Below are 16,402 nucleotides of genomic sequence, written 5' to 3'. Positions count from 1 at the left end.
GTGGATAGTACTCGAAAACACTTCACTTTAGGAAGAAAATTATTGAGCAATATTCTAATTATTGCGGTTATTGTTTGGAAATGCTATTGCTGTCTCTAAAATGTTGCAGCCCAACTATGCAGAACAGTAATAATAATGATCACAGTTAAATCAGTATCTCTCAGGCAGTTTGAGTGTTATATTATTGTTATTATTTCAAGATGCAGCTCTTGTATTGGTGGTCATTATTGCTTGCAAATAAGGTGTTTTTGTTGTTCTGGCCACTGACCGGAACACCACATGTTTTAAGGAGTTTTTTTTTTTTTTTTATCTCACGGCACAGAGCAAAAAGTATGCAGTATCTATTGGAGTAGTTATGAGCTGATCATCTCGTTATTCACAAATGCACAAATCTGCAAGCTGCTCCTGATTAGTTGAGCACTATTATCCTGTTGTGGCAACAGGTGCGTAAACTCTCTCATTGTGGTTGGGACTCACTGGCTTATCTGTATTTGTAGTGTTTAACTCCCTCTACTGGTTTGCAAAAGGAAATTTTATGCTGAGTCAAAATGAGTTGTTGATTGAAATAAAAATTGTAATGAGTTCGCCATTCAAAAATGTGCAATGTAATAAGTTACAGTACATGATGAATTTCATCCTTAACATCCATTCAATTTTTCTAAGAAAACTCTACCCATACCAATCTGCCCTTTGCCATATTTCTTGGCATTTCTTTGATGCAGTGACTCATCAGCTCCTGACTTGATTAATATCTCTTTTCAGAAACAGTCTCAGAGGTTCCTTTCAAGAGGAAGTTTACACCCTGGCGCCTATTGTTAGACTCTTTCACATTTGCGTGCCTCCTTCATAGCACCTATTGCACAGTTCTAATAATAAAGTTTGCTAATCAAGATTATTGTTATTTTGCATTTTGGAGACTAGTCGGGCGATGCATTGACGTGAATATGTCTTTTTGAAAAGTTAAAAGTGCACTTTTGAAGTCATAATTTTAATAAATATTTGATGGTAATTCCAATATATTCAAATGCATAAAATAATATTATGGTTTATTAAAAATCAGCTTGTTCAAAAATCTTTAAAACTTTTACTGCACTTTTGCACACAAATACAAAACTACAATATCTCATAAAAAGTTAAAATGTCCTCCATTCCTGGATGGCTTTTGTTTGAAAACAAGTTCTTGGTCTCATGTGTGTATATATATATATATATATATATATATATATATATAGATACACAGTATATATAGTATCTCCGTGGCTTCCAAATATTTGATTAAGCTCGATGGCACCACCGGCTGGCCGTATGTGATACTGTGATACTCTACTGCTATTTTTAAAAATACGAAAAAATAAAAACAGAAATTAACAGAAATGTATTAATACCATGGTATAACCACCAAAAAACACAACTCGACTTTTGTTGTTGTTGTTGTTGTTTTTAGGGGGGGGGGGGGGGGGGCTTTTTGTGAGCAATCAGTTTTTCCCACTGTTGACTTTCTGTCACGTGACGTCAGTGTCATATGACGCAGCTAGAAATGGTTGTCAAACTGGTCATTCGAACCCGGAAGTCACCTGCTCCGTACCTGTGAAAGTGCGTCTCAAGGCAAATAAATTGAGAAATACGACAACAAATAAATACTACTTTGAAACATGTAATATCGAGTCGTAAGTGTGATTGTTGCTTCTTAAATTCTGAATCGCCAACGAAGGCTGAAAGGATGGATGTTAGCAGAGCAGACGAAGACTCGTACACGGTAGGCTGTCTATTTACCTCGTTTCAAATATATGTACAATGTTCATCTAAACTGAGAATAAATTCATAAATTATACAATTGGACACCTAGCGTGTAATCATTTGCTGTTTTTTTTTCAACTATTATAATTTACTGTGTGTATTTATTTGTCTTTTTAGAATAATCTCATCGGGACCTTGCTTGCTATTTTTGGAAACGTGCTTGTCAGCATCTCCTTGAATATTCAGGTGCAGTATGTGAATTAACAAACGCTTAACTTGAAGTCTGTCTGTCACATCTATTTATCTCGTCAAATCTTATTTTCTTCTTTCTTTATTGCAATACATTAATTCACTATCAGACTACATTTACTGTTTGCATCACAGGTAATTATCTGTTTCAATCTGTTTTTATCTGGGGGGGGTTTCTAACAGAAATACGGCCACGTGACCATCGTGGGAGTCAAGGACGCACGCATCTTCTACCACACAAAAACCTGGTGGTTTGGCTTTTTTCTCGCCATTCTTGGCGAGGCAGCCAACTTCGTGTCATACGCCTTCGCCCCTCTCAGCCTTGTAGCACCACTCAATGCCGTTTCCATCCTGAGTGAGTTTTCCTTCCTTGGTGGAGGTATCAAACCTCAGTGTTAAAATGGGGAACCTTTCCATTTCACTTGTTTGGATGAATGTTTACATTATAAGCATGTATGGATTTTTATGAGGTTTAATTTCTTTTTCACCAAGTAATATTGGGGTACACTGAAATGACATTATACGAGAATAAAGTTGTATACTGTCGAGAGAAAAAAATAGGCAATGCAGCTTTATTTATATAGCACATTTCATACACAAGATAACACAATGTATATCATTAGAAGTACAAATGTGACATCCCTACTTAATTTTAATTTTTTGAGTTATTATTATTTTCTTAGACTAACATGGTGCATGAAAAAACATCTCCTCACCCCTGACATAGGAAAATCTGATGTTAATGTGTTGTCCTATGCTTTTTTTTGTCTTTCAGCAAGCTACATTTTGGGTTTCATTTTCATGCATGAGAAATTCAAGCCGAAGGAGTTTGCAAGTAAGTGTGACATTGGCGGACAGTGTTTTGATTGCAGCAGGTCACAACGTGCACTAAAAGCAAACAGCTGTTATTAATTTAAAGTTTTCATATGTTTTCCCCCCAAAATTGTATTTTAGCCCAGTAAAATGTGCCAAATGCAAACTGCCTATACCCAAAAAGAAAATTCAGATTTTATTGCTGTTTTTAATTTTTAATTTTTTTTTTTTTTACGGTGTTAGCATTATCTGTAACATGAATGCAAAAAGACATCTTGGCCATTTTATTGTGTCTTATTATTTATTTATTTATGTATTATGGGCTTCTTTGATTTTTTAATTTTTTTTTTACTTTACATAAAATGCTGCATTGTGACTTTCAGTGCGCTACGGGCTGTCTTTCCTGGGAGCCCTCCTAGCTGTCGGAGGGGCGTACCTCTTTGTGGCTTTTGGACCAAACTCGCACGAAAAACTGACAGCGGAAGTCGTAGTGAAACACCTCGTCGGATGGCCCGTTCTCTTATATCTGGTAAGTTCACCGTTCACTCTCCTCACATGATTTCTTGTCTTCTAATCTTTTGAATCTCGTTTTGGTCGACAGTCATTTCCAACATTATATATTGAATTTATTTTGTGTAATTACTTGTGTGTTTCTGGGCAGGTCCTGGAGATCATCACGTTCTGCCTGCTTTTATATTTCTACAAACAGAAAAATGCAAACTACCTCGTCATCATCCTGCTGCTGGTTGCTTTGCTGGGTAAAAAACAAACAAACAAGTTCAGCTCCTATCAATTCGTAATAGTACAGTTCATCGTGTTAATACTTAAAATGTGCGTTTGTGTGTGTGGCGCTCAGGTTCAGTCACAGTCATCTCGGTAAAGGCCGTGTCCCACATGTTGATATTGAGCCTCGAGGGCTCCATGCAGCTGGACTACCCCATCTTCACTGTCATGTTTGTGTGCATGGTGTCTACAATCGTTTTTCAAGCCAGGTGAAATGAATTAGGGCTCAACAATTTTGAAGAAAATAATTGCAAATTTCAAATTTTTACATTACAACAATGGAAGGAAAAAAGATGGATAGTAACTTAAGTTCTGTATGTGATGTTTATTTATTTTATTTTTTTGTTTTTGCAGTTTTCTCTCCCAAGCCTCCAAACTGTACGACTCGTGCCAGATCGCCAGCGTTAACTACATCCTGTCCACCACCTTGGCAGTTTTGGCAGGTATGTCACGGGATGTTTGTATTGCGTAAATATTTTTTGCTGACTCATCGACAGGGGCGTGATCAAGAAGCAGGTTTAGCGAAAGCTTCGTGTTTGTTAAAGGGACTACACAGTTAACTTTAGGCATATAATGACGAAATCTTACTTCGCGCAACGCCCACGAAACATACAGATAGGTTTTAAGCCGATTTTTAAAATGCATTCTAAATTTTACGGGCTGCTAGATCTCTGCGTTTGGGTCACGCAAGCCATCAACTCTTGAATAAACAAGCAAATGTGAAGAATAATTAATTGCTTTGATTTCGTTTGGACCGAATGTTTATTGATGATTTCATTATCCCATGGAGGGAGGTCTCAGAGAAAGTGGGCGTGCGTTTAGTCCGCAAAGGCGATGCGGGGCTGGGGCCGCGCGCAATGACGTCAAACCGTGCCAACAGCTTGTTTTCTCAGTTTGGGAGGGGCTGGTGCGTGGAGAGCAGAATAATCTCGAATTTCTTATACAGGAGCGAGTGGAGGAAAACACAACTTTGGTCATGTTTTTTGGTGAGGAATTAGCATTTTAACATGGCTAAAAGCTCTAAAAAGTCGATTTTTCATGTTGCAGTCCCTTTAACAGGCCAAAGTCGATTTGCTCTTGCTTTTGAGTCAAAGTGCTAGGAAATGCTTTCAGAGTAGAAATGTCAAAAGTCCAAATTGAATAAAACTATTCTGTTGGCACGAAAGAACAAGCAATGACGTCATTACTGTTTTTTTAGGAGCTGTTTTTTACTTGGAATTTAATCATGAAGACATCCTTCACATCTGCATGTTCTTATTGGGGTAAGTCAATAATGTAATAGAACACACCGTGCTATTGATCACTTTTTCTTACCTTTATAAGAGCCAAGGCACATATTTTATATTAGAAAAATCTTCAAACAGAATGCTTTCAAAAAATAATTTGGGGTCCAATTAGCACACTAATAGCAATTAAGTGGACTGTTTTTTTCCCATTGTGTCTTATATAGCACTGCAGCGTGTTACCTGGGTGTCTTCCTCATTACCAAAACCAGGAAAAAGAACAAGAACTTTGAGCCTTACGTCACCATGAATATGAGTAACGGTGTGTAAAAATGGCATGCACATGAAGTTAACACCGTTCGGATGGCTGATTCTGAATCGGGTGTGTTGTCCACGATCAGGTGTACCAACCATTCACAACAAGGCACCGGAGGTCCCGGCTAACTTCACCGGTGGTTTCTCTTATGGCGCTCTAGTCAACAGCGACGGAACCACATCTTCTCATCATCCTGAAAACGTGGAGCAAACCACCGCCGTCTCCAGACCCACGCGGGTATCTAATGGGCCTCTTGAAGGGAAGCAAAATTAGCAACAAGCTTTTGTGACTGTAGTTTTTTTTTTTGGGGTGAAACCTCCAAAATCAAACACAATCCAATCCAAATGAGAAAAGTAATAGGAAAAAAAACAATGGTTACTCTTATATTCACAGTAAATCAATTCCATTGTGTAATGAGATAAATCCCCCCAAATTTTTTATTCTAATATAATTTTTTTTTTTAATTAACCAGTTTTGGGAGAGAATAATACAAAATTAATGCATCAAATTCTAAAGGACTCTTGATAATAAAATGCACATTTGGCCAGATAAATGATCAGAGCCGTCTGTATGTGGGCCACGTGTCATACTTTGCAAACAGCCGAGGTAACCATTGTACAATAAAATAAAAGTAAAGTAAAACTACTCACCCTTTTGAGGAGGTTTTGTCGAAAAGGGTGGTCATTTTCATGCTTGTCTTTCGCCGTGATCCTTATGGACACATGCTAGCATGTACTAGACATCTGTTTGGCAAAAAAAAAATGATTTGTTTGACTTTGGTGCTTTTACTGTAGGCCTATTTATGCCTGCCTATTTAACTGCAAGGAATCTTAGTCTACTTAAGGTACTAACATGCTCAGGACCAGAAAAACAACTTTAAAGATGCTGGATTTCTAAACGGTATACATGGAAATGTGATTTGTGCCTTGAAGTTTACTGCCTGTAGCGTTGGCAATATAAGAGTGACATTGTACTGTTAGGGGGATTATTTCTGTGTTCTCAATGATCTCCGCAGACTGCTGAAGCCTCGCCAATGATTGCTTTGAATTCCGGACTTACTGTAAATGATCTGCCTTTTAAGATGTCTCCCTAAGCGCAGGCTTTAGTCCCATTTAGCCTACTGTTTTGGGAGTTGTATTACTACCTTTTTTTGTGAATGGGTCCAATGTAACTTGCAAGTGCTTTAATTTATTGTATTTATTGATTTATTGTGCCTTAAAGGGTAGTAGCTCTACACTGGACAAAAACAGACAACCATCCACGTCTACATTATGAAGTTTGGTGTGTCAGTGTTACAGTTAAGTGTTTTTTGTTTTGTATATGAATGACAAAAACCAAAAGCAACGTTCTGATGATATTGGTATTTGGACGTCACCGGTTCTCACTCTTACAAAGATCAGGTGGAAAATTTTATAATTTATGCAGTTTTGTTCAAATAACTGGTTCTAACTTCTACTTGATTGCAACTGTAAAAACAAATACAACAAGCCCATGGGTTGACCGTTGGTACTTATAATGTGTGTGTTCTATTTATTTATCTATTTATTGTTTTGAAAGGGGATTTTGTTTTCACTGTATAAAGGAAGCATTTGCATTGCTTATATTGGGGAAAATATCAGAAATGCCCGGTTGTACTTGCAAAAAAAAAAAGAAGAAACAAATATTCTTGCCGGTAATATGACGGGAAGATGTTGATTTAAGTTTTAATGTACTTGTTACATTATTGGATTTTATTACAAATCCACTGCTCGATTCATGCCACATTGAAGACATCAGAGCAAACGGTGCACTTATTTCAGATTCATATTATAGAAAAATATTTTGGAAAATAAATTGTTCACAACAGTAAAAAAGGAAAAAAAATGTATTTCATAAGCAAACTATAGTCATTTAATTTCCACAATGAGAGCACGGATAGCCAGCCACCGGTTGCGCGTTCACTTCCTAAGGGCAGGGCATCGTTTCCATTACTGCTTTTTGATTGGCCACCTCCAAACTTCGCTACCGTCTCATTGGCCGAGCTGTCTCGTGCGCTGAGAAGTTGTTAGGTTGCGCCGCACTAATCCCATCATAACAAAAATCGCATTTTGACTGCAAATGTGATCTTTTTTTGGGGAAAATAAGCGGCGTCACGGTGCGTTCGACTCCTCAAATTCTATGTGAAGTTCCTCTTGAGATGATTTGTCTTCACGAACGTTAGTCTGGTGAGTTATGTAACAACCGGCATTTATAGCCGAATCACAAGGAGTAAGATATTGTGTGTTTTTGCTGTTTGTGTACATTCATTGGTCGCGGATCGAGTTTACGGTATCGTTTGTCGGTGTGCATTTTGAATGAGGACCTTACGTAGAAATTAGTCTGTTCGGTGTCCTTCGGTGTCCTTGGATGCAAATAACCTCTACGCGTGCTGTTTTACACACCAAAAAAATACATTATTTTGAATGTTCCATGTTTGAATATATTATCTTTCCGGCCGTATTCATGACAAACGCGAGGAGGCTGTGTTGTGCCTTAACAAGTGGATGATGGTCTATGTTTAATTAAATCTGTCACTAGATGTCGCTGTTGCTGAGCGCAACCTGCTGCTTCTTTTCATTCAGATCACTGACGTTCGTACCAATGAAAAACAGACTGGAGTGGACTATTATGTTTTTTTTTTGTAAATATAGTGATCTATAAACCAATTGGACTACAGCAAAAGCAAAACAAAAAAATACAGGTTACAGACTGGATTGCAATATTTATGTCTCCTTTATGGCAAGAATGATTCATCCATTTTATTTAGTGATTTTCCATACAATTAACTGAATATGCAGATTATATGGCGGCATTTTCTCAATATGTCATGTTGTGCAACAAAGGTGGGCGTCACAAAGCACAAAACAAACCTAACTTTTGGTAAAACATCCTAAATATGCATAGAATTACTATTACACTTAACAAGGGCACACAATAAAAATTAGCAAATCAGTTAACTCACAAATTGATAGTGATTCAACTCTCCAGAATATGATTGGTTAATTCTGAACACAGCCATGACCACACTGACAAGGGTGTGCCCCCTTCTGCAACTACATGATTGCAGCAATTTATTATTTCTTCACCTCATTAATCCCCCCCCCCCCCCTGTTGAGTTATGCATATATATTATATGTCAGAATGATGGTCTAACAAATATTGAAATGATTTATCTTGGTGTAATTTTTTTTATGTCACAAAACGGGACATTTCAGCAGCGGAATGTACACTTTTTATATCTACATGGCATGTTCCCTATGATTGGCTGGCAACCAGTCCGTCGTAAAGGTACCATGCCTATCCCCGAAAGTCAGCTGGGCAGGCTCCAGCTCTCACCCGCGACCATTAAAAATAATTAAAGGATTATCTAAAACTCTTCACTCTCCTCCATAGTGCCAAATCGTCCTGCTTGTGAAACACCAACCAACAAGGCTCATCATGCTGCGAGAGAGCTCCAAGGCGTGGAGCAACGGCTCTGAGGCCTACAGCAGCGACCCGGAGGAGGATGAGGAGGAGGAGGAAGAGGACATGGTGTTCGGTGAGAATGACCAGGACGGCATCGGTGAGGAGATGATGGACCTGAGTGACTTGCCCACCGCTCTTTTTGCGTGCGGCGTCCACGAAGCGGTGTTCGAAGATGACGTGGACAGGGTGAGCCAACTGATTTGCATATTTGTGGCTACCAATTTGCAAATTGTGTAGTTTTTTTTAGTTTACTTGCTAAAAATGCCTAGATGTCTTCACATTTGCAAAATAATTACTTTGGCACCACCTAGTGGAAATATTCTGTGGGCCTTGCAAAATCAGTCAAAATCCAGTAAAAGCGAAGGGATGCGAGCAAAGGGGGTTTCTTCAGTGAAAATGGCTGGGAGTGAATGAGTTAAGCACTTTGCCGCCATCTTGTGGCATTTATACGCGATTACCGGGGTGGGCAGTTATTTGCAGATTTTTGCAATTTAAAATATGGCTCAGTCCATATATTCACTGCATCGTAGAGCACATCAGAGTGGAACTCGTCCACTGTCCCTGAAATTGCACAAAAGGTTCTTAAACTGATTTTCTGGAAAAATAACAGCAAATCTTGTAAGACTTCAGCCCGCTGGACATCTAAAGCGTTAACTCCACTTTAATTGGATTTTGCATTTTAAGAGTGCCACTCATGGCAAAGAGGAAACGGTTGATACTAACACTATAGAACAAGAAATTAAATTTACTATTACAATTTAATACATACATGTCCAGCTCAGTACAAAATGGCCAAAGCGATAATAACAATATGAAATAAATAAGAATGACCTTAGTTTAGTGTTTACATTCAAAGCACTAATAGTAATCACCCTCTGTTGCAATGTCTGTAAGTGCACATTTAATTAATATTTATGAATTAATCTGAATTCGACATTGTCTGTATAATGGAACATCGAAAGTTGAACACCCCAAATGTTCTGGAAAAATATGGCTCAAAAGTTGTTTTTTTTATAATCAGTCATTTTTGTTTGGCCATGCCCTGCCCTCCCTGGAAAGTCTCAAAAAAAGAAAAAAAAAAGAGAAAATATATATATATATACACAAGAATATTGGGATCATTGCACCCTACTTGCTTAGAGGTGAATACAAAAAAAGCATACTTTTAATTTTCTGCCCCTTTAATCCAATTATGCTGTCCTGTCAAGTCCTCCCAGCCGGCATGCTTCACATCTCTCGACTTTGTAACCACTCAGTCCAACGCTTCTCCGTACAAGTCCTTCTCTCTGATCGCACTTTAGCAACTCTCCTCCGCGCACTTTCTTTGATCCCATCTTTTCCATATTTATGGGCCCCAAAAAAAAAAAAAAATCCCTTTTAACCAATCACTCTGGTTTTGTGAGTCTGCTGTTTCGCCTCCCTTTTTTCTCTGCCTCATTACAATTCCAACTGCCTCTTTTTAAGTGGAAATGCCACCCTCGCACCCTTCAGTCGGAGCATGTCAATAGATTTCTCTCCCTTGCGCGGTTCAATTAAGCGAGGGCGCTATAAATAGACATTTTGACATTTGTTTCAACTTTTCAAAATGAGGACGGGATGGTTTGGAAAGGGAAGAGAGCATTTGATGACAGCCACTATGACATTTTCCAAAACAAACCATTTAAGGGGGACATTAAGCATAATTCTCTTTTTTATTGGTTCACCGACTTCCTCCCACATTTTAAAAATGTACGTTAGGTTCATTGAAGACTCTAAATATTTTGATCTTCAAATTTTGACAGTAATTACCTCATCAAAAAATACTAAGCTCCTCAAGTACTATCATCATGATTAGCGATAAAGATCAAATAGCGTTTTCTTTTTAAGATTCCAATAATTAGATTCCTGGGAATCGTTTTTGTCCGCTTTCAGACGATTTATCTTATAGTATCTATGACAGCAAAATCAACAGTCACCTTTTGATGACATCATTCTGGTGCCATACTAACTCTTTCACTGCCAGACGTTTTCAGAAACGGGTTGTCCCCACTGCCAGCTGATTTAAGCATTTTGAGTGATCTTTCAAGGTCCACAGAAAATGTTGTGTTTGGACTATGGAAACACACATACTACCAAATGAAAGATTGGACTCTCAGCTTTCATCAGAAAAAAAAAGTTTGTTTCTACCTTATTCCGTTCTTCAGTAATCAACAATAGAAAATGGTTACTTTCACCGAAATTCTCTCTTTTGAAACAAAAAACGGAGAAAAAGAGCTTTTTGTGAAACGATGTTATTTCATGCACTCTAGTGAATTGTACACTTCTTTTTGTCCATGAATGATGCCACAAACACCTGAATAGTGCTTTACTTCTGTAAAACGCTTTCATCAACAATGAAAAAGTGTTTTTTGATTGCAAAATACGTTTATTTCCATTCAACAGTGTAACAATTTGACAAAACACTTTCGCAAACTATTTACAAATGTGTGCAACTGTGGTACTACTTACAATTATGTGGATGTTTCAAATACAGTTTTTCCTTTTGTAACGCTCTCCTGCGTGCAAGGAGACGCCGCTGGACTCGCACAACAGTTTACTTTCACTTTCACATTGGTCCGTTTTGCGTGCAAACGTTACACTTTCTTGACGGCCTTTTTTTCCGGGGAATAAAAAGCAAGTAGCAGACTGTACACACTCCTCCGATGAATATGCATTGGACTCGGGGCACTCTCCGTCGTCCGATCGAACGTCCGCCTGTGCGTGCTCGGTTGCGCTCCGCGTTACGACACCGTAATAGCCGCCGCGTCAGCGGTTCCAATTTCGCCGTCAAGCTCGGATTCACCTTCATCATCATCGAGGATGATGACCGTCGTCATCAATGCACTATTTTAGCGTTGGTCGATGCCTTTCGTCTTGTAAGTGTAGAGCTGCTTGCAAACGCTCGCCATTGCCCGTTCCCTCCTCCATCTAGCTCCATCTAACGTATTCTACTGCCGCGTCAATGCTTTCCAACCACGGAGTCACCCTCATCTTCATCATCTATGATGATCATCGTCAACAATGTGCTTTTTCAGCGATGCTTTTGGTCTTTGAAAAAAACGTCTCGGGTGTGAGCTCCTCGCGACCGGCCGCCATTTTTCCTTTGTCTTCCATTCTCATCTCCTGCTCGACGCTCTAGCTCCGCCTCTACTGACGCCCACCCGATCTTGTCAAAAGAGAGTCATCGCTGCCCTCTAGGGGCCAAAAATAGTCATTAGGAACAACAGACAGACTTGAAACTTTCATCAGACATGCGGAAGGGTTTCCTCTACCCGTTTCAAAAAAAAAATAAAAAATCATTGGATGACGTCTTTTGACGTCATTGGCAGTGAAGCGTAGGTTTTTACTTGACGTCTTTAAACGTCAGTGGCAGTGAAAGAGCTAATCAAGTCATGGTTAATGCAATTTTTACAATGCTATATTTCTTCATAAATTTAGCACAGTGACCACATAAATGCAACGACCACTTAAAGGGAAAAGGCGCCCCCCACTTACTAACTAACAGGCGTGACATCGGGTACAAGGCAACCTACATTTTTTGTTTGTCTTTGCTCTTGGCTCTCTCCCAGCACCAAACATTACCTCCTTCTTGTGCGCTTATACTGCAGGACAGGCTGTTTTTGTGATCACACACTGCGTGCTTCTTTACAAAAGAGGAGGACAAAGGCAGACAGCAATTTTAGTAAGATGCTCTTAGGTGGCTGTAAAAGCATCTCCGTTTCTTCTGTGTAGCTAAGAGAGGACCTGTTTGCTTTCACTTGTATGTAAGATGGGGGAGGGGGGGGGGGGGGGGGGGGGGCATTTGAACTGATTTGATCTTTTCCAACCATGTTGCTTCTCGCGAGGAATTGGAGCTGTGGTGATGGTGATTATTCAAAGTGTCTTTTACTGTCATGCATATGCACTTTGAAGAAACAGTAGGGCATAATAATAAAAAATAATAAAAAAAGGATTATTAACCGAACAACTCTAAAAACAGTTGTCAAAAGTAACCCAATTATGGATAAAAAATGGACCGATCTACATTATGGGTCAATTTGAAGGAAGAATTTAAAGGATCTGACCAATATTTATGATTTGTTTTTCACTAAAAGACCAATTTCTTGACGCAAAGTTGGGTCAAATTGACCCAAGTAGAGGATCAGTCCATTTTTGGGTTATTTTTGACCAAACTGTAGATAGATGCCCTGAAGATGACCAAAACCATGTTTTCATGTAGAAAATCTTTTCACACGCTTTAAAAATATAATAGTCATTATTGTAAATCAACAATTTTGTAATGTATAGTTTTACCAAAAAAAAAAAAAAGAAACCTGAATAAATAAAATAAAAATATTATTTCTTGATTAAAATGTCAAATCATAGTCACGGGTACTTGTATGCCTGAACAGAAAAAAACATGTTTTAGTGGTTGAATGTTATGCTTGATTAATTTCCAACTTTGACAATTTCTCAAATCAGGGTATGAAAAAATACCATTTCAGTTTGGAATTCCTCATTCAGTTTGAAAATGGTAAAACATCAAGAACTCATTGATTTTAAAAGAGCTCACTTTAAAGCACTTAATGATGCTGGAAACACTCTCCTTGCATTTATGACAGGAGGTCTAATACAATTTTTAAACACTATGAATATTTTCAATTTGCTGTAGAAGGCCTATTTGTGCAGTATATATTTTTTTTTATTAAGCGGTACCGATAATTGTTGGATGGAATATTAGCAAGTAATGCACATTTGAAGACACCCAATGATGAGTAAGTCAGAAAAAGTTAACTATTAAAAAATGATTCGGAAAAGGAAACATAGAAAAAGGGAGTTATAATTAAAGCTCTCAGCACGATTCAGACAAACATATTTGGAAACTAGGAACAAATATTTTGATTTAAAAAAAAAAAAAGGTTGTAGGACCAAAACCTTCAAAACAGGACTTGTGTGTTCTTAAAAAAAAAATGTTCCAACATGATGGCCAATCAGCACGAAAAAAAAACTGCTGCTGCTGATATTAGTTGAAGAGCTCTTCAATCTCCCCAGTGCAATCAAGTACAATTACTTAACGAGTCCATACTGGCCAAACAGCCACAAAGCTCAAGATGTTCTTATGCTAAAGAAGATGTGCAACATACTCGAGTCACTCGAGACAGTAAAGTCTTGTAAATCCTTGTGCTGTACTTCCACTTCTAAATGGAAGAAGAAGAAGAAGCGGGATTTTAAACAAAAAAGCAAAACTTTAACATTGTTACTCATCAAACCCAAAAACGTATAAATACGTTTTTTCAATATTTTGTCTTTCACTCCCCAAGATGTAGATGTTTTTTTATTTTTTATGCTGGAACATACAGAAGGCTTTCGTGCAGCAAAAAAAAAAAACGACTAGCAGGTGGCAGCAGAGTATAAGAGATCAACCAAGGGCCAACGATAGAGTGAAGCCGAAATAACCAAAATTGCGCACCACCAAAATACAGTATACTGTACCCCAAAAGTTTTTTGTTTTTTTTTAAACTTTAAAAATCTAAATAAATCCTGTAGGCAAGAAGGCCACTTCTAGACGGACTTACTGGGAAGCAAAGACGGGTACCAAGTCCCGGTACGAAACTGGCCATGGGGCTGAATTACTAATAACCGTAGTGTCGATAAACTCCACCCTTAACTCTTCCGTTAATAGTCCAGGAGAAATATATCAAATAAATTTTTGATTTATTTAGCCTATATGAATGTTATTTTGCCCAGTGTATCTCTGTGATGTATTTATTTATACGTGTTGCACTTTTGAGGGTCCGTTGTATAATTAAAGTGACAACTTGACAGGAGATTCTCGTTTGTGTGTTATCAGGGCATGCATTGGTGTTGTAGCGATATGTTTGCATCTGTCAGACTGCGGTCTATTTGTGTGCTGGCCTTGGGGAAGGGAGGTGGTGGTGTTAGTGGGTGGGTGGGGGTAGGATGGCTTTGTACGTGAGGGAGGCGTGGTGCTCTACAGGCTGAAGGTCAGACATGATGCGCTGCAGAGTGAGTCAATGCCGCTGGTGTACTTTTGCCTGCATAGAGTCTAGCAAATCAGTCTCTGCTTCCGCCATCTGAAGGACCGTGTGCCTCTTGGGAATGTGAGGAGCCGCTTGGACCGGCTGCGATTCAAGTCGCCTATGTTCATGCCCACAACGGCGCAAAACAAGCGTCGACCGTGCGCCTGCAAAAAATACCTAAACTTGGTCTAGCCTGCCCCTACGCAGATTTATGCCGCACCTCGGGCTAGACTAGGATTTGGGCATAAAAATAGATCCCATAATGTTCATGCATCCAACCTTCAGATTAAAAGTGTCAAGGGAAAGATGTCTGCTCTCCGGGAGCGATTATGATCGGTCTTGTGCACGGTCGCCTCAATAAAAGTGACAGCTCAGCTCCCAGCTGGCACTTTGCTGGCGACACGGCGGGTGATTATAAAACCGTACTATTTAGAAATGTCACGTAAGCCTCCATGTGCAATTCTATTTAAATCAAGATTGTTCCGCGGCTGAATCGCTCTCTAAAAAAAGACATGATCCGTGGGCGCGTTCAAGAATAGAACGTCGCAATAAACCAACTTATGAGTTGCATATGGCATGCAGACAATTTGTATGAAATAGTTTTTTGTAGAGATCCGAAGTTGATCAGTTTGTGAGGTCACAGTTGAGTTCAGTTAACCATCTTAAACTTCAGAATGGTAAACCATTAATTGCATTGTGTTTCCACAATGGACTACAAAGGCAGGATGTCAATAGAGTGACATTGCCTCGTGTCTATTGCCACCCTGTAGAAAACGTAACACTTTTCTAGGTACCCCACTGAAATGGTGCTAAAAAAGTGTGGATCAGTTATTGTATGCCACCGGGATATACAGTATGGACCCAAAATTAGGGGCTCGCTGACATAACTTTTATGGACGTTTATGGAGTATCTTTATCTGCTCCTCTGCATGCAAGCTGAGCTCTTGTCACAAAACCACTCACATAAAGTCAGGTGATGCGTCCTCCACAGTTGCCATTTTACGCTGTTGATTAATGTGGTACCAGCGGGTACTCATTAGCCCCAAGACCAACAATGAGTAGCCCACGGGTCTCACCAGTGATGGGACACTAAGATTCTAAGATGAATTAAACCAGAGGAATGTTAACATTTATTTATTTAAACTCAGTATCGTACACATTTTTTCTTTTGACTTTTTATTTATTTATTTATTTTTTTATTGACAAAAATATTTAAAAAAAAGGTCATTTCTGCTCACTGTCAGAATGTAATACCTAATGCCTAATCTCTACCAAAAATATTGTGTCTTTCTGTTAAACATACTATTTTTGTCCAGTTATTGAGACATGCATTGTGCTCATCTGAAACAATTTCTACTTAGTTGAATGACTTTTGGCTATAAAATGTGTTTCTTGGTTGAAGCGGAGGAGTAGTTTGTTGATACGACTTTGTTAACTCTCTAACCATGGATGGTGCATGAGTATCCTCCAGGGGGGTTGGGGGGTGGGGGGTGGGGGGTGGGGCGGGGGGTTGCAAGATTAGCATAAGAGAAGTATAATAATTAGTTGTATCCCCACAAAATAAAAACAAATTAAATGTGTATTCAATAAAATATGATAAAATAAGAATGCTAAAAAAAAAGACTGCTGGAGAGGCACACAAGTTAAAATATAGATTTATCTTCCAAAAACGCACGGGTTCAAATCAGACTACCGTAACGCTCCAAAACGTTGCTCGAGTTCAAATCAGACAATTTGAGCCGGTTAATTTAAGACCAAGG

General features: G+C 38.8%; 2 protein-coding genes across 2 annotated transcripts in view; both read left to right on the top strand.

The window, feature by feature from the left end:
• The first annotated feature begins 1,505 nt into the window (after positions 1–1,505).
• On the top strand, positions 1,506–6,637 carry nipal3 (NIPA like domain containing 3). The gene is made up of 11 exons (XM_077559274.1): positions 1,506–1,756; positions 1,915–1,983; positions 2,170–2,341; positions 2,762–2,821; positions 3,183–3,328; positions 3,461–3,557; positions 3,656–3,791; positions 3,937–4,025; positions 4,781–4,844; positions 5,033–5,127; positions 5,207–6,637. Exons 1-11 carry the CDS (start codon positions 1,721–1,723, stop codon positions 5,392–5,394), a joined length of 1,152 nt encoding a protein of 383 aa, XP_077415400.1. The 5' UTR covers positions 1,506–1,720; the 3' UTR covers positions 5,395–6,637.
• Positions 6,638–7,149: 512 nt separating this feature from the next.
• The window catches only part of rcan3 (regulator of calcineurin 3), a 42,967-nt gene continuing 33,714 nt past the window's right edge, over positions 7,150–16,402 (top strand). The window contains exons 1-2 of the mRNA XM_077559257.1: positions 7,150–7,325; positions 8,533–8,790. Of these exons, the coding sequence (XP_077415383.1) occupies positions 8,578–8,790 (213 nt within the window). The 5' untranslated portion in view covers positions 7,150–7,325; positions 8,533–8,577. The remainder of the gene's footprint in view (positions 7,326–8,532; positions 8,791–16,402) is intronic.

This window comes from Vanacampus margaritifer, chromosome 1 (genome assembly GCF_051991255.1).
Source record: "Vanacampus margaritifer isolate UIUO_Vmar chromosome 1, RoL_Vmar_1.0, whole genome shotgun sequence".
In the NCBI taxonomy this organism is placed as follows: Eukaryota; Metazoa; Chordata; class Actinopteri; order Syngnathiformes; family Syngnathidae; genus Vanacampus; species Vanacampus margaritifer.
Note: the sequence above shows the minus strand (reverse complement) of the source record. Positions and strands in the feature narration are given on the sequence as shown.